The sequence below is a fragment of the Hemiscyllium ocellatum genome, chromosome 25 (genome assembly GCF_020745735.1).
Source record: "Hemiscyllium ocellatum isolate sHemOce1 chromosome 25, sHemOce1.pat.X.cur, whole genome shotgun sequence".
In the NCBI taxonomy this organism is placed as follows: Eukaryota; Metazoa; Chordata; class Chondrichthyes; order Orectolobiformes; family Hemiscylliidae; genus Hemiscyllium; species Hemiscyllium ocellatum.
In genome coordinates, this window is record NC_083425.1 from 1659699 (window position 1) to 1676386 (window position 16688).

Genomic DNA, 16688 nt, shown 5'->3' on the forward strand with positions numbered 1-16688 from the left:
CTCTCAACCTATCCTCGTACGACCTATTCTCCATTCCAGGCAACATCCTGGTAAATCTTCTCTGCACCCTCTCCAAACCTTCCACATCTTTCCTAAAATGAGACGACCAGAACTGCACGCAGTACTCCAAATGTGGCCTAACCAAAGTCCTGTACAGCTGCAACATCACTTCATGACTCTTGAATTCAATCCCTCTGCTAATGAACGCTAATACACCAAAGGCCTTCTTACAAGCTCTATCCACCTGAGTGGCAACTTTCAAAGATCTATGTACATAGACCCCAAGATCCCTCTGTTCCTCCACCTGACTAAGAACCCTACCGTTAACCCTGTATTCCGCATTCTTATTTGTTCTTCCAAAATGGACAACCTCACACTTGGCAGGGTTGAACTCCATCTGCCACTCCACAGCCCAGCTCTGCATCATATCTAAGTCCCTTTGCAGCCGACAACAGCCCTCCTCACTGTCCACAACTCCACCAATCTTCGTATCATCTGCAAATTTACTGACCCACCCTTCGACTCCCTCATCCAAGTCATTAATAAAAATTACAAACAGCAGAGGACCCAGAACTGATCCCCGCGGAACTCCACTTGTAACTGGGCTCCAGGCTGAATATTTACCATCTACCACCACTCTCTGACTTCGACCGGTTAGCCAGTTTTCTATCCAATTGGCCAAATTTCCCTCTATCCCATGCCTCCTGACTTTCCGCATAAGCCTACCATGGGGAACCTTATCAAATGCCTTACTAAAATCCATGTACACTACATCCACTGCTCTACCCTCATCCACATGCTTGGTCACCTCCTCAAAGAATTCAATAAGACTCGTAAGGCAAGACCTACCCTTCACAAATCCGTGCTGGCTGTCCCTAATCAAGCAGTGTCTTTCCAGATACTCATAAATCTTGTCCCTCAGTACCCTTTCCATTACTTTGCCTACCACAGAAGTAAGACTAACTGGCCTGTAATTCCCGGGGTTATCCCTATTCCCTTTTTTGAACAGGGGCGCAACATTCGCTATTCTCCAGTCCCCTGGTACCACCCCCGTTGACAGTGAAGACGAAAAGATCATTGCCAACGGTACTGCAATTTCCTCTCTTGCTTCCCACATAATCCAAGGATATATCCCGTCAGGCCCGGGGGACTTGTCTATCCTCAAGTTGTTCAAAATGTCCAACACATCTTCCTTCCTAACAAATATCTCTTCTAGCTTACCAGTCCGTTTCACACTCTCCTCTTCAACAATACGGTCCCTCTCGTTCGTAAATACTGAAGAATAGTACTCATTCAAGACCTCTCCTATCTCTTCCGACTCAATACACAATCTCCCACTACTGTCCTTGATCGGACCTACCCTCGTTCTCGTCATTCTCATGTTTCTCACATACGCATAAAATGCCTTGGGGTTATCCTTGATCCTATCCGCCAAGGATTTTTCATGCCCTCTCTTAGCTCTCCTAATCCCTTTCTTCAGGTCCCTTCTGGCTATCCTGTATCCCTCCACTGCTCTGTCTGAACCCTGTTTCCTCAACCTTATGTAGGCCTCCTTCTTCCTCTTTACTAGACATTCAACTTCCCTCGTCAACCAAGGCTCCCTCACACGACCATTTCTTTCCTGCCTGATAGGTACATACATATCAAGGACACGTCGTATCTGCTCCTTGAAAAAGTTCCACATTTCCACCACATCCTTCCCTGACAGCCTATGCTCCCAACTTATGCTCCTCAAATCCTGTCTTACAGCATCGTAATTTCCCTTCCCCCCCCAATTGTAAAATCTACCCTGTTGTGCGCGCCTATCTCTCTCCGTAACCAAGGTGAAAGTCACAGAATTGTGGTCACCATCACCAAAATGTTCACCCACTAACAAGCCCATCACTTGTCCCGGTTCATTACCGAGTACCAAATCCAATATGGCCTCCCCTCTGGTTGGACAATCTACATACTGAGTTAGAAAAGCTTCCTGGACACACTGCACAAACACCGCCCCATCCAATCTACTTGATCTAAAGAGCTTCCAATCAACATTTGGGAAGTTGAAGTCGCCCATGACTACGACCCTGTGGCTTCTGCACCTTTCCAAAATCTGTTTCTCCACATCTCTGCTGCTATTGGGGGGCCTATAGTAAACACCCAACAAGGTGACTGCACCTTTCCTATTTCTGACTTCAGCCCATACTACCTCCAAAGGCAGATCCCCCTCAAACTTCCTTTCTGCAGCCGTTATACCATTTCTAATTAGCAATGCCACCACCCCTCCTTTTTTACCACCCTCCCTAATCTTACTGAAACATCTGTAATCAGGAACCTCCAACAACCATTCCTGTCCCTCATCTATCCACGTTTCAGTGATGGCCACAACATCGTAGTCCCAGGTACTGATCCATGCCTTAAGTTCACCCACCTTATTTCTGATACTCCTTGCGTTGAAGTATACGCACTTGAGCCCATCTCTGTGTCCGCAAGTATTCCTTGTCAGTGCTACCTTCTCCACAGCCTCCCTACATTCTTGGACATCCTGACAAACAGCTAGCTTACTTGCTGGACTACAAGTCTGGATCCCATCCCCCTGCCAAATTAGTTTAAACCCCCCCGAAGAGTGCTAGCAAACCTACCCCCCAGGATATTGGTGCCCTTCTGGTTCAGGTGCAACCCGTCCTGTTTGTTCAGGTCCCACCTTCCCCAGAATGCAGTCCAGTTGTCCAAATACCTGAAGCCCTCCCTCCTACACCATCCTTGCAGCCACGTGTTCAACTGCACTCTCTCCCTATTCCTTGCCTCACTGTCACGTGGCACCGGCAACAACCCAGAGATGACGACTCTGTCTGTCCTAGCTTTTAGCTTCCAGCCTAACTCCCTGAGCTCTTGAATGACCTCCCCACCCCTCTTCCTACCTATGTCGTTGGTTCTACTACTGATTCTACTACTCCCATGGTAGTGTATTCCAGGCATCTGTCATCCTGTCTATAAAGAAAAAAGCCTTACTTCACACATCTCCTTTAAACCTTCTTCCTCACCTTAAACATATGCCCCCTAGTATTTGACATTTCCACCCTGGGGAAAAAGACTCCACCTATCCACCCTATCCATGTTTCTCATTTTATATACATCTATCAGGTTGCCTCCTCAGCCTCCAATACTCTAGTGAAAACAATCCAAGTTTGTCCAACCTCTTCTTATAGCTAACACACTCCAATCCAGGCAATATCCAGGCACTGCCTCTAAAGCTGCCTCAGGTGGCTCAGTGCTTAGCACTGCTACCTTACAGCACCAGGGTCCCAGGTTCAATGCCAGCCTTGGGGAACTGTCTGTGTGGAGTTTGCACATTCTCCCAGTGTCTGCGTGGGTTTCCTCCGGGTGCTCCGGTTTTCTCCCACAATCCAAAGCTGTGCAGGTCAGGTGAATTGGCCATGCTAAATTGTCCGTAGTGTTAGGTGCATCAATCAAGGGAAATGGGTCTGGGTGGGTTACTCTTTGGAGGCTCGGTGTAGACTAGTTGGGCCGAAGGGCCTGTTTCCATACTGTAGGGAATCTAAAAATAAAAATCCTTGCTTTGTGTGGCAACTAGAACTGCGCACAATACCCCAAATGTGGCCGAACTAAAATGTTATAGAGCTGCAATTTGACTTGTGGACTTTTATTCTCAGTGCCCTGACCGATGAAGGCAAGCATGCCATGTGCTGCCTTTCCCACCTTAGCCACTTGTGTTACCACTTTCATGGATCTATGAACTTACACCCAAGATCAGTCTGTGCTTCAATGCTCCTAAAGATCCTGCCATTTACTGTATACTTTTCCCTTGCATTTTACCTCCTAAAATGCATCACCTCACACTTGTCCAGATTAAACTCCATCTGCCATTTTCCATCCAACTATCTAGCTGATCTATATCCTGCTGTATCCTTTCTCACTATCCACAACTCCACTGTTTCATAATGCCTATTAACCTATTAATCAGACCATCTCCATTTGCAGCCCAATCATTGATACATATGTATTAAAAACAACAGGAGTACCAGCTCTGATCCCTGTCACTGAGCACAGATCTCCAGAAAAACACCCCTCCTTATCTATCTTCTGTCTTCTACGACCAAGCCAATTTTTGTATCCAAGTTCCACCTCCCCACGGACGCCATGTGACTCAAATCGTCTGGACCAGCCGACCATGAAGGCCCTTTCCAAATGCTTTAAAGTCCGTACAATCAACATTCACTGCCCTACCCTCACCAACTGTCAAATAAATGTGGACCCTGAACAGCACTAATGTACAGGGGGATATTGGGGTTCAAGTCCATAACTTTCTGAAAGTAGCCACGCAATAGGGTGGTAAAAAAGGCGCACGGCATGCTTGCCTATGTTAGTCGGGGCATTGAGTACAAGAGTCAAGATGTCATGTTGCAGCTTACAGGAAAGATGTGGTGGCTTTGGAGAAGAGGTTTACCAACATGCTGCTTGGATCCCCTGAGCTATAAGGAGAAGCTAGAAAAGCTAGGGCTGCTTTCACTGCAGCAGTGGAGGCTGAGGGAAAACTTGATGGAAGTCTATAAAATTGTGAAATTATGACATTCTGGGGCTATCACTGTGTTGGCCTTCACGAACACTATACCAGACCAAGAACAGAAATGTGAATGAGAGAGGAAGACAGTATATCAGAATGGCAAGTCACCAGAGAGTTAGGGACGCGCTTCCAGACTGAGTGGAGGTGTTCTGCATTGGTCTCCCAGATTCAGGGAGATTAGATTGAGATCAGTGGAAATTATGGATTAAAAGAAGTCTGTGAATTGCTGTTTTACCTGGAAGGAATGTTTGGAGCCTTGAGGGGTGAGTAAGTAAAAGGGCAAGTGTTATAGTTCCCTCAGTTGTAAGGGAAGGTGTCTTCGGAGGGGGATGTGGTGTGGGAGTGGTAGAGCAGTGGGTCAAGGTGGTAGGGGAATAGTCCCTTTGGATTGCTGAAGGGGGAGGAGAGAGCAACATGTGTTTGGTGATATCGTATTGCAGATGAGGAAATGGAAAGAATGATCCTTTGTATACGGAAGCTGGTAGCAAGGACATTTCGGATGAGGGGCACCCTGTCAAAATTATAGAAGGGGTAAGGAAAGAATGTGCAGGAAATGAGTTGGACACATTTTATTGTCATTGGCTGTGTCTCGATGTTTCTCTCCTGCCTCTCCATTTAGATGCTCATAGTGTGGAGCTGCCATGTATCACCTTTGCAGTTCTTGGTTGTGCAACCCATTAGCTTATCTGCACGGTGCTATGCCACACAGTCCCTCTAACTTTCTGTAATGCAGTCAAGTATTGGATTTTTGGTGAGTTCCTATTGTAGTTTCCCATCTTTAAAGTATAGGGAACAGCAGGAGTCGAGAAGAAGTGCCACAGGTTCCTGGAGCAGGGACCCTTAAGAGAGGGGCAATAAAGTCTTCAAATGTTGGAAAAGCTAGAGCCACTGAGTTAAAGTTTTTTTTGTCTTCAGTTCCTCATTTTTCCAGCAATTGTCGGCAGCACATTACTTCATCGACTGTCGGATGACCGATGGAAGAAGATCACAGCGTGGATGTATGGTGTGGGTCTGTGTGCACTGTTCATCGTTTCAACAGTATTCCACATCATCACATGGAAGAAGAGTCATTTAAGGTAATAGGGGGTAGTGTTTTTCCAATGTTCTCTTACAGGGCTGGCTTTTGCATGGGGTGGAAGTTTCATTAACAGAATACTGCAATACCTGAGCTCTGACAACCAACATGTCAAAAGGCTTGATGATATTATGACAACTGAGCCTGATCCTGTCCTCAACTAATATTCACCCACCAAGGAGTCGCTGTGAGTTGTCAGTAGAGGGAATTTGTTTAATTTCACCTTTCCTAAACTGGGGTTTTGAGATAAATTGGAAGTGCCCCGTTACCTTGTAGACTGGCATTTACTAGATCAGCATAGAAAGGGCTTTGATCCTCCTTTACATTTTTTATAACAGATTTGGGTGGCCAGTTAAAATTAATGTACCTTGCCTCCCTGCCCCAGAAGGAAAAGATGTCATTCTTTCCTTTGGAGTAAAGGATCCAAGGTTAATGCTACAACATTCATGGCTGATGTATCAGTTAAAACTTGGCAACGTGGTGCCACACTGGCACTCCCACAGCAGTGAGCAGCCTTCTGGTCCAGCATGTGCAACAATTTGCTGTCTGCATCACTCTGGGTTAGAATCCCTTCCTTCTGATGGAAGGACTTAACCAGGTCCAACAGCCTGCACAAACTGGTATGTCTCCTAATCCATGCAGATGGTGTTCCATTAAGACATGCCCTCCAAGACCCTGTACGTCTGAGACATCTTAGGCGTGTGAGCAAACATAGAGGGATTCAACTGAGCCCCTTCTGCCTCAAGCAGTTTAGCAAATGCTTTAACTTGACTGTCAACAGCAATGTATGTATCCACACAGGACTGGAATAAAGCAAGGCCTAAAGATAAGCATAGTGCTGTTGAGCCTCTCAGTTGCCTGCAATGCAATGTGGCACACTGGCCTGTTCCTAAAGCTATCCAGGGTTATTGAAACAATCCTTCACAGCAGGTAAGGTAGAGTCCGTCTTGAATTAAGCATTGAGAATATTGACCAATGGACTACACTGGACTCTATTCGCCCCAACTTCCTTCAACATTGATACTAATGACCTGTCAACAGCCACACCCCACAAGGTCATCTATGCTGATGCTATCCATTATGCTATTCTTTTTATATTTTGTGCAGTCTGGACCAGATTCTTAACGATGGTGTTACAGATTGCTGTAGGACATAAAGGAATTTAACATAAGACGCTAAAACCAGATCCAGTGTATTCCATTTCCAGAATGCCAGTGCCAAAAAGAGAACAAGCTATCTATGTGAATTGTCAGAGACTAAAGTATATTCCCAGCCCAACATAATTGGGAGTGATTCGAGATAGGACTTTGTTCCTTGAGGACATCTGAAGAAAAGAACATAATAATCCAGCAGGTTTGGTTAGTATGAGGCACTCTTGAACCTCAGTCCTCACCTGTTTGGATACTGAAGCAGTACGATGCAGTAGTGTGCTGAGGACGTGGGTTTGAATCCCACACTGACAGACGGTGAAATTTGATTCCATCGACTCTGTGTGGGAAAACTTCCCACTTAAGTCCCTTTTATATCTTTCCCCTCTCATCCTAAAACTATGCCCTCTAGTTCTGGACTCCCCCACCCCAGGGAAATGACATTGTCTATTTACCATATCCATGCCCCTCATGATTGAGGAAATGACGAGGGCCAGAGGGGCAGCCGGGAAGGAAAACAGTGACCGTATATATCAGCAAGGCGGCTAAACCCGAGACTCTACAACTGTAGGGTCTCCCATCCACCCTCCTCCTCTAACCTAGTTAATAAGGTAAGGCTCATTCTAAACTTTCTCTATTGAATATAAGTTTGTTATTAATTTTATAGCAACTTGAAGCTTTCTACTTTAGTACTGAGTGGGTGTTCAGATAAGTGGGGTATGGATGCTGGGGCAGTTGCTTGTTCCTCCTGCAGAATGTGGCAGGTGGGAGACATGGCACACTCTCCGCTGGCTACATCTGCGGGAAGTGCACCCATCTCCAGCTCCTTGAAAACCGCGTTAGGGAATTGAAGCTGGATGAACTACAGATCATTCGGGAGGCTGAGGGGGTAATTGAGAGGAGTTACCGGGAGTTGGTCACTCCTAAGGCTCAGGATAAGGATAGATGGGTTACAGTCAGGGGGAGGAAAGGGGACAGACAGTGCAGAGATCCCCTGTGGACATTCCCCTCAGCAATAAGGATACCGTTTTGGATACTGTGGGGGGGAATGACCTACCAGAGGAAAGCCATAGCAGTCAGTTCCTCTGACACTGAGCCTGACACTGTGGCAAAGAAGGGGAGGGGTCAGAATAGAAAAATACTCGTGGTAGGGGACTCGATAGTGAAGGGAATCACAGGAGATTTTGTGATCAGGATCAGGATTCCCGGAAGGTATGTTGCCTCCCTGGTGCCAGGGTCCGGGACGTCTCCGATCGGGTGTATAAGGTTCTAAAAGGGGAGAGCGAACAGCCAGAAATCGTGTTACATATTGGCACTAATGATACAGCCAGGAAAAGGATTGAGGATATAAACAGTGATTTCAGGGAGTTAGGATGGAAGCTGCAAAGCAGGACGAACAGAGTAATGTTCTCTAGTTTACTACCGGTGCCACGAGATAGTGAGGCGAGGAACAGGGAGCGGGCGCAGTTTAATACGTGACTGCGCAGCTGGTGTAGGAGGGAGGGCTTCAGATATGGAGATAATTGGGATGCCTTCTGGGGAAGGTGGGACCTGTACAGGAAGAACGGGTTACATCTGAACTGGAAGGGGACCAATGCCCTGGGTGGAAGGTTTGCTCGAGTAGTTCGAGAGGGTTTAAACTAGTATGGCAGGGGGGTGGGAACCTGAGCTGTATACCGAAGGTGAGAGTTGATGCAGATGAGGCAATAGCAAGAGGTAGACCAGGTAGTGGGAAGGACTTTCCTGGGAAGGAACCAAGGGATCAGTTAAAATGTGTTTGCTTTAACGCAAGGAGTATCAGGAATAAAAGTGATGAACTTAGAGCATGGATCAGTACCTGGTGCTATGATGTTGTGGCCATAACAGAGAGATGGGTTTCTCAGGGGCAGGAATGGTTGCTGAATGTTCCAGGGTTTAGAGCATTTAAAAAGAATAGAGAGGGGGGAAAAAGAGGAGAGGGTGGAGCACTACTAATCAGAGAGGGTATCACAGCTACAGAAGCTTCCATTGTCGAGGAAGATCTGCCTACCGAGTCAGTATGGGTGGGAATTAGGAACAGCAAGGGAGCAGTCACCTAATTAGGGGTTTACTACAGGCCCCCCAATAGCAGCAGGGAGATGGAAGAAAGCATAGGTTGGCAGATTTTGGAAAAGTGTGGACGTAGTAGGGTTGTTGTAATGGGTGACTTTAACTTTCCCAACATTGATTGGAACCTCCTTCGAGCAGAAGATTTGAAAGGAGTTGTTTTTGTAAGCTGTGTTCAGGAGGGTTTCCTAACTCAGTACGTTGACAGGCCAATGAGGGGAGAGGCCATTCTAGAGTTGATGCTCAGAAACGAGCCGGGGCAGGTATCAGATCTTGTGGTGGGAGAGCATTTTGGTAATAGTGACCACAGCTGCCTCACATTCTACATAGCTATGGAGAAGGAGAGGATTAGGCAAAATGGGATGATATTTAATTGGGAAGAGGAAACTATGATGCAATTAGACATGAGTTAGGAAGCATGGATTGGGAGCAATTGTTCCATGGTAAAGGCACTATAGACATGTAGAGACTGTTTAAGGAACAGTTGTTGCAAGTGATGAATAAATATGTCCCTCTGAGACAGGCAAGAAGTGGTAAGATAAAGGAACCTTGGATGACGAGAGCGGTGGATTTTCTCGTCAAAAGGAAAAAGGTAGCTTACATAAGATGGAGGAAGCTATGGTCAAGCTCAGCTCTACAGGATTACAGGCAGGTGAGGAAGGAGCTCAAAAATGGTCTGAGGAGAGCCAGGAGGGGGCACGAGAAAGGCTTGGCAGAACGGATTAGGGAGAACACAAAGGCATTTTACACTTATGTGAGGAATAAGAGAATGGTCAAAGAAAGAGTAGGGCCGATCAGGGATAGCGTAGGGAACTTGTGTGTGGAGTCTGAGGAGGTAGGGGAAGCCCTAAATGAGTTTTTTGCTTCTGTCTTTACGAAAGAAACGAACTTTGTAGTGAATGAAACCTTTGAAGAGCAGGTGTGCATGCTGGAATGGATAGAGATAGAGGAAGCTGATGTGCTGAAAATTTTGTCAAACATTAAGGTTGACAAGTCACCAGGCCCGCACCAGATTTGTCCTCGGCTGCTTTGGGAAATGAGAAATGCAATTGCTTCGCCACTTGCGAAGATATTTTCATCCTCGCTCGCCACTGGAGTCTTACCTGAGGATTGGAGAGAGGCAAATGTAATTCCTCTCTTCAAGAAAGGAAATAGGGAAATCCCCGGCAATTACAGACCAGTAAGTCTCACGTCTGTCATCTGCAAGGTGTTCGAAAGGATTCTGAGGGATAGGATTTATGACCATCTGGAAGAGCATGGCTTGATACATGGCTTTGTGAGGGGCAGGTCATGCCTCACAAACCTTATCGAGTTCTTTGAGGATGTGACTAGAAAAGTTGATGAGGGTCGAGCTGTGGATGTGGTGTATATGGACTTCAGCAAGGCATTTGATAAGGTTCCCCATGGTAGGCTCATTCAGAAGGTCAGGAGGAATGGGATTCAGGGGAACTTAGCTGTCTGGAAACAGAATTGGCTGGTCAACAGAAGACAGCGAGTGGTGGTAGAAGGAAAATATTCTGCCTGGAAGTCTGTGGTGAGTGGTGTTCCACAGGGCTCTGTCCTTGGGCCTCTACTGTTTGTAATTTTTATTAATGGCTTGGATGAGGGGATTGAAGGATGGGTTATCAAGTTTGCAGATGACACAAAGGTTGGAGGTGTCGTTGACAGTATAGAGGGCTGTTGTAGGCTGCAGCGGAACATTGACAGGATGCAGAGATGGGCTGAGAGGTGGCAGATGGAGTTCAGCCTGGATAAATGCGAGGTGATGCATTTTGGAAGGTAAAATTTGAAAGCTGAGTACAGGATTAAGGATAGGATTCTTAGTAGTGTGGAGGAACAGAGTGTGCAGGTACATAGATCCCTTAAAATGGCCACCCAAGTGGACAGGGTTGTTAAGAAAGCATATGGTGTTTTGGCTTTCATTAACAGGGGGATTGAGTTGAAGAGTCGTGAGATCTTGTTGCAGCTCTATAAAACTTTGGTTAGACCGCACTTGGAATACTGCATCCAGTTCTGGTCGCCCTATTATAGGAAAGATGTGGATGCTTTGGAGAGGGTTCAGAGGAGGTTTACCAGGATGTTGCCTGGACTGGAGGGCTTAGCATATGAAGAGAGGTTGACTGAGCTCGGACTTTTTTTTTCATTGGAGAAAAGGAGGAGGAGAGGGGATCTATTGAGATATACAAGGTAATGAGAGGTGTAGATAGAGTCGATAGCCAGAGACTATTTCCCTGGGCAGAAATGGCTAACACGAGGGGTCATAGTTTTAAGCTGGTTGGAGGAAAGTATAGAGGGGATGTCGGAGGCGGGTTCTTTACACAGAGAGTTGTGAGAACATGGAATGCGTTGCCAGCAGCAGTTGTGGAAGCAAGGTCACTGGGGACATTTAAGAGACTCCTGGACATGTATATGGTCACAGAAATGTGAGGGTGCATACATGAGGATCCGTGGTCGGCACAACATCGTGGGCTGAAGGGCCTGTTCTGTGCTGGACTGTTCTATGTTCTGTGATTTTGTAAACCTCTAAGGTGTCTCCCCTCAGCCTCCGACACTCCAGGGAAAACAGCCCCAGCCTATTCAGCCTCTCCCTGTAGCTCAAATCCTCCAAACCTGGCAATATTCTTGTAAATCTTTTCCGAAACCTTTCAAAGTTGCACAGCATCTTTCCTACATGGAGGCTGGTACAATTGTAACATTTAAAAGGCATCTGGATGGATATGTGAAGGGGAAGGGTTTCGGGGGATATGGGCCAAGTGCTGGCAAATGGGTCTAGATTTGTTTAGGGTATCTCATCGGCATGGACAAGTTGGACTGAAGGGTCTGTTGCCGTGCTGTACATCTCTAAGACTCTGACTCTAAGTCTGGAATAAATAGCAAGTCCTGCAATCATGTAACCGTTGTCAATAGTCATAAAAATCTATCTGGTTCCCTAATACCTTTACAGAAGGAAATGTGTTCCTAACTGGTCTGGCACTACATGTGACTCCAGACCCCACTTTAGTTTGTTGGAGCTTTAACATAGAACAATGCAGCACAGTACAGACCCCTCAGCCCATGATGTTGTGCCAAGCATTAATCTTAATCAAAGATCAACCTAACCTTCACACCACTCAATATACTGCCATCCATGTGCTTATCCAGCAGTCGCTTAAATGTCTCTAATGTTTCTGACTCTACTCCCACCGCTGGCAGTGTATTCCACGCACCCACCACTCTCTGTGTAAAAACTGACCCCTGACATCTCCCCAATACCTTCCTTTAATCACCTTAAAATTATGACCCCTTGTGACAGCCATTTCTGCTCTGGGCAAACTCTCTGGCTATCTACTCTATCTATGCCTCTCGTTACCTTGTACATCTCGATCAAATCACCTCTTTTCCTTCTCTCCAGTGTGAAAAGTCCTATCTTACTCAATCTCCCTTCATAAGACTAGCCCTCCAATCTGGGCAGCCAATCAACCACACCGCCCTGTGGCCCAACATTTCAACTCCCACGCCCACTCTGCCGAGGATATGGAGGTCCTGGGCCTCCTTCACTGCCGCTCCCTCACCACCAGACGCCTGGAGGAAGAACACCTCATCTTCCACCTTGGAACACTTCAACCCCAGGGCACCAATGTGGACTTCAACAGTTTCCTCATTTCCCCTTCCCCCACCTCACCCTAGTTCCAAACTTCCAGCTCAGCACTGTCCCCATGACTTGTCCGGACTTGTCCTACCTGCCTATCTCCTTTTCCACCTATCCACTCCACCCTCTCCTCCCTGACCTATCACCCTCATCCCCTCCCCCACTCACCCATTGTACTCTATGCTACTTTCTCCCCACCCCCACCCTCCTCTAGCTTATCTCTCCACGCTTCAGGCTCACTGCCTTTATTCCTGATGAAGGGCTTTTGCCCGAAACGCCGATTTCGCTGCACTTTGGATGCTGCCTGAACTGCTGTGCTCTTCCAGCACCACTAATCCAGAATCTTGGTAAACATCCTCTGCACCATCTCTAAAGCATCTACATTTTCCTACAAAGGGAGACAACCAGAACTGGACGCAATATTCCAAGTGTGGTCTAACCAGGATTTTATACAGCTGCAGCAAAACCTTACGGCTCTTAAACTCAGTCCCCCTGTTAATGAAAGCCAAAACACCATATCCCTTCTTAACAAGCCTATTAACTTGGGTGGCAACTTTGGGGGAACCTATGGACGTGGACCTCAAGAGCCCGCTGTTCCTCCACACTGCCAAGAGTCCTGTCCTTAACCCTGTATTCAGCATTCAAGTTTGACCTTCCAAAATGAATTACTTTGCATTTATCCAGGTTGAACTCCATCTGCCACTTCTCAGCCCAGCTATGCATCCTGTCAATGTCTTGTTGTACCCTGCAACAGGCCTCGACACTATCTACAACACCACTGACCCTTTGTGTCATTGGCAAACTTACTAATCCACCCTTCTATTTCTTCATCCAAGTCTTTTATAAAAACTACAAAGAGCAGAGGCCCAAGAATAGATCCCTGTGGGGCACCACTGGTGGTCACTGACCTCCAAGTGGAATACGTTCCATCCACTACCACTTGCTGTTTTCTTTTGGCCAGCCAGTTCTGTGTCCAGACAGCCAAATTTTCCTATATCCCATACCTCCTGACTTTCCCCATGGTAGGCTCATTCAGAACCTTATCAAGTGCCTTACTGAAATCCATTTACACCGCATCCGCTCGACCTTTGTTAACATGTCTTGTCACATCCTCAAAGAACTCAGTAAGGCTTGTGAGGCATGACCTGCCCCTCGGAGAAAGTTAGGACTGCAGATGCTGGAGATCGGATTCAAACATGTGTTGCTGGAAAAGCACAGCCAGTCAGGCAGCATCCAAGGAGCGAGAGAATTGACGTTTCAAGCATAAGCTCTTCATCAGGAATGACCTGCCCCTCTCAAAGCCATGCTGACTATCGTTATAGTTTTCCAAATAGTCATAAATCCTATCTCTCAGAATTCTATCCAGTACCTTGCTTACCACAGATGTAAGACTGACAGGTCTGTAATTCCCAGGGATTTCCCTATTCCCTTTCTTGAACAGAGGAACAACATTCACCTCCCTACAATCATCCGGTACTATTCCCATGGAGAGTGAGGATGCAAAGATCATCGCCAGAGATGCAGCAATCTCACTCTTCACTTCCTGTAGTAACCTTAACGATATCTGGTCCAGCCATGAGGTCATATCTATCTTGATGCTTCCCAGAATTTCCAGCACATCCACTTTCTTAATATCAGTCTGTTCAAACCTATTAACCTGGTCCATAGTGTTCTCACAAATCAACAAGGTCCCCCTCTCTAGTGAATACTGAGGCCTCCCCTACCTCTTCAGACTCCAAACACAAGTTCCCTCCACCATCCCTGATCAGCCCTACCCTCTCTCTGATCATTCTCTTATTCCTTACATACATGTAGAACACATTTGGGCTTTCCCTAATCCTTCCTGCCAAGGCTATTTCGTGCCCCTTTCTAGCTCTCCTGTCCATTTTTGAGTTCTTTCCTAGTTACCTTGCACTCTCTCAATAATGCTACTCGCCCTCCTCTTTTACACCCCACTCTGTTCTTTGTAAAAGATCTAAACCCTGGAACATCCAGCAACCATTCCTGCCCCTGTGAATTCCATGTCTCATTTATGGCCACAACATCGTAGTTCCAAGTACTGATCCATGCTCTAAGTTCATCACTCTTATTCCTGACACTCCTTGCACTGAAACATGACTTGAGGCGCCAGTGTTGGACTGGGTTGGACAAAGTTAAAAATCTCCACACCAGGTTAAAGTCCAATGGGTTTATTTGGAAGCACTCACTTTCAGAACGCTGCTCCTTCATCAACCACCTGCCAAAGGAGCGGTACTCCAAAAGCTATTGCTTCCAAAAAAACCTGTTGGACTTTAACCTGGTGTTGTGATTTTTACCTTTGCATTGAAACAGACACACTTTAACCAATCCCTATGCCCTATCAATGGTGTATCCTTCCTGACAAACTCTCTGCATTCTATTTCTGCCCTTTCAACAACTACCCTCTTCTCTGATCCGTAGCTCTGGTTCCCATCCCCCACTCTGAGTAATTAGGAATGGATAACAAATGCTGGTCTAACCAGTAGTGCCCGCATCCCATGAATGAATTTTTAAAAATACCTTGTCAAATGTGAAAGACACTACACAATTCTTTCACCTATGGTGGGGGCATGAATAGATACAAGTGTAAGTTGGATTGCTGTAATCAGAGTGAAAGGAAAGTTATGCAACTTGAAGGTCAAGTGCTGCATATTGTTGAGCTGTGGAGTACAATGTTGCTTTTCAAAAGCAGTAAGAGGGACAATTTGAAAATGAACACATCATGAATATTTTTAGTTACCTTCTGGTTGAGCTGCAGTATTGAAAACCATCCAGAACCTGCAGACAAAGTATGGGGCAAGAAAGCTTTAAAAAAACTCCTACAAGGAAAGACACAAGTTCACCTGGTCACCTATCGAATCAGAGGACAACCCATCACCCTACAGGCAAGATCAACTCACCATTGTAACCATCGCAGTGACTAGGAGAAAAATCTTTTACCTCATGGTTTAGACTTTTGATTTTGGAATTTTGTTTATGCTGTATGTAATCTTTTTCCCCTACAGTATTTTCGTTAATATGTTTGTCGACGTTATGATTTTGTGTTCTTGGCAGTACAAAGGGGTATAGTTTATATGCATAACTTAGAAATCCTTTCTTTTCAGTGCTTTTTTTAAAATGTATTATTGGGAAACAAAATGAATATTACAGCCAAACAACTCAAAGCAATGTTAAACAAATCCACTAATTACAGAGGTAAATAAGTAATAACTAAGCTAAAAAAGGAAAATCTTAAGAAATAATAACAGTAACACAGCTCAATGAAACAAAGCAATAGCCCTTGATCATCAAGTGCATAAGTTTATACATATTCATATATTTGTAGTTCCTCCTCTCCAGATTCATTACATAGAATTGCCGTGGCTATATAAAGGCTCTTACTAGTATGGCAGACGAATCTGCACCCGGGTAATCCAAAAAGGGCAACCACGCCTTATAGAAATTCAGTTTTGCGATGCACTATGCTCGTCAGAAATTCCAAGGGGCTGTGCTCCATGACTAGCTAATGCCAGCCCACCAGTCCTGGGGAGTTTCCAACACCTAACCTAATAGAATTTTCGTTCTTCCACAAAATATGATGATACTGAAAAGCCTTTTTTTTTAGTGTGTGTACATCTAATGCAAGTGAATTAACAAAGCCAAGAAGGAGAGATGCTGGGTCCATCTCCACCTCCGTCCCCAAGGCCTTCCCTATTTCACCAACACAGTGCTCCAGTGTACCCGCAGTCTGTGCCAGGACCAAAGACAATGAGTAAGTGTGCCCATGCTCACTTTATGTTTTGGACACATTGGAGATGCCATCGCTTTAAATTTTGCGAGGCAGTCTGGGGCCAAATGGACCCTGTAGAGAATCTTCAATTGCAAGGCATTGGGCCCTGTTGCAAATCAAGACCCTTCTTGCATTTTCCCAGATATCCTCCCATACTTCAGGAGAGATCTCAATGTCCAACTCCCTCGCCCATACCTTACAGAGCCGTTCGGCTTCTCTGGTTGCCCTCACCCTGATACATTGCCCTCCACACCTTGACAGTATTGATGACTGTTGGGCTATGGCAATATTCCTTAACTGTTCTCATATTGTCCAAGAACAACAGGCTAATGAGGGGGCATCTTGCCCAAGATGCTTTGATGTCCAACCAAAGTGAGTGAGGGACCCCCCAGCCTAATCAT

At 45.9% G+C, this 16688-nt stretch overlaps 1 protein-coding gene across 3 annotated transcripts in view; it reads left to right on the forward strand.

Annotated features, from left to right (window-relative positions):
• Positions 1–16688, forward strand: part of LOC132827889 (monocyte to macrophage differentiation factor-like) — a 71010-nt gene that overhangs the window by 37530 nt on the left and 16792 nt on the right. For all 3 annotated transcript variants that reach the window (XM_060844655.1, XM_060844654.1, XM_060844656.1), the window contains exon 3: positions 5480–5640. In XM_060844655.1, the coding sequence (XP_060700638.1) occupies positions 5480–5640 (161 nt within the window). The remainder of the gene's footprint in view (positions 1–5479; positions 5641–16688) is intronic.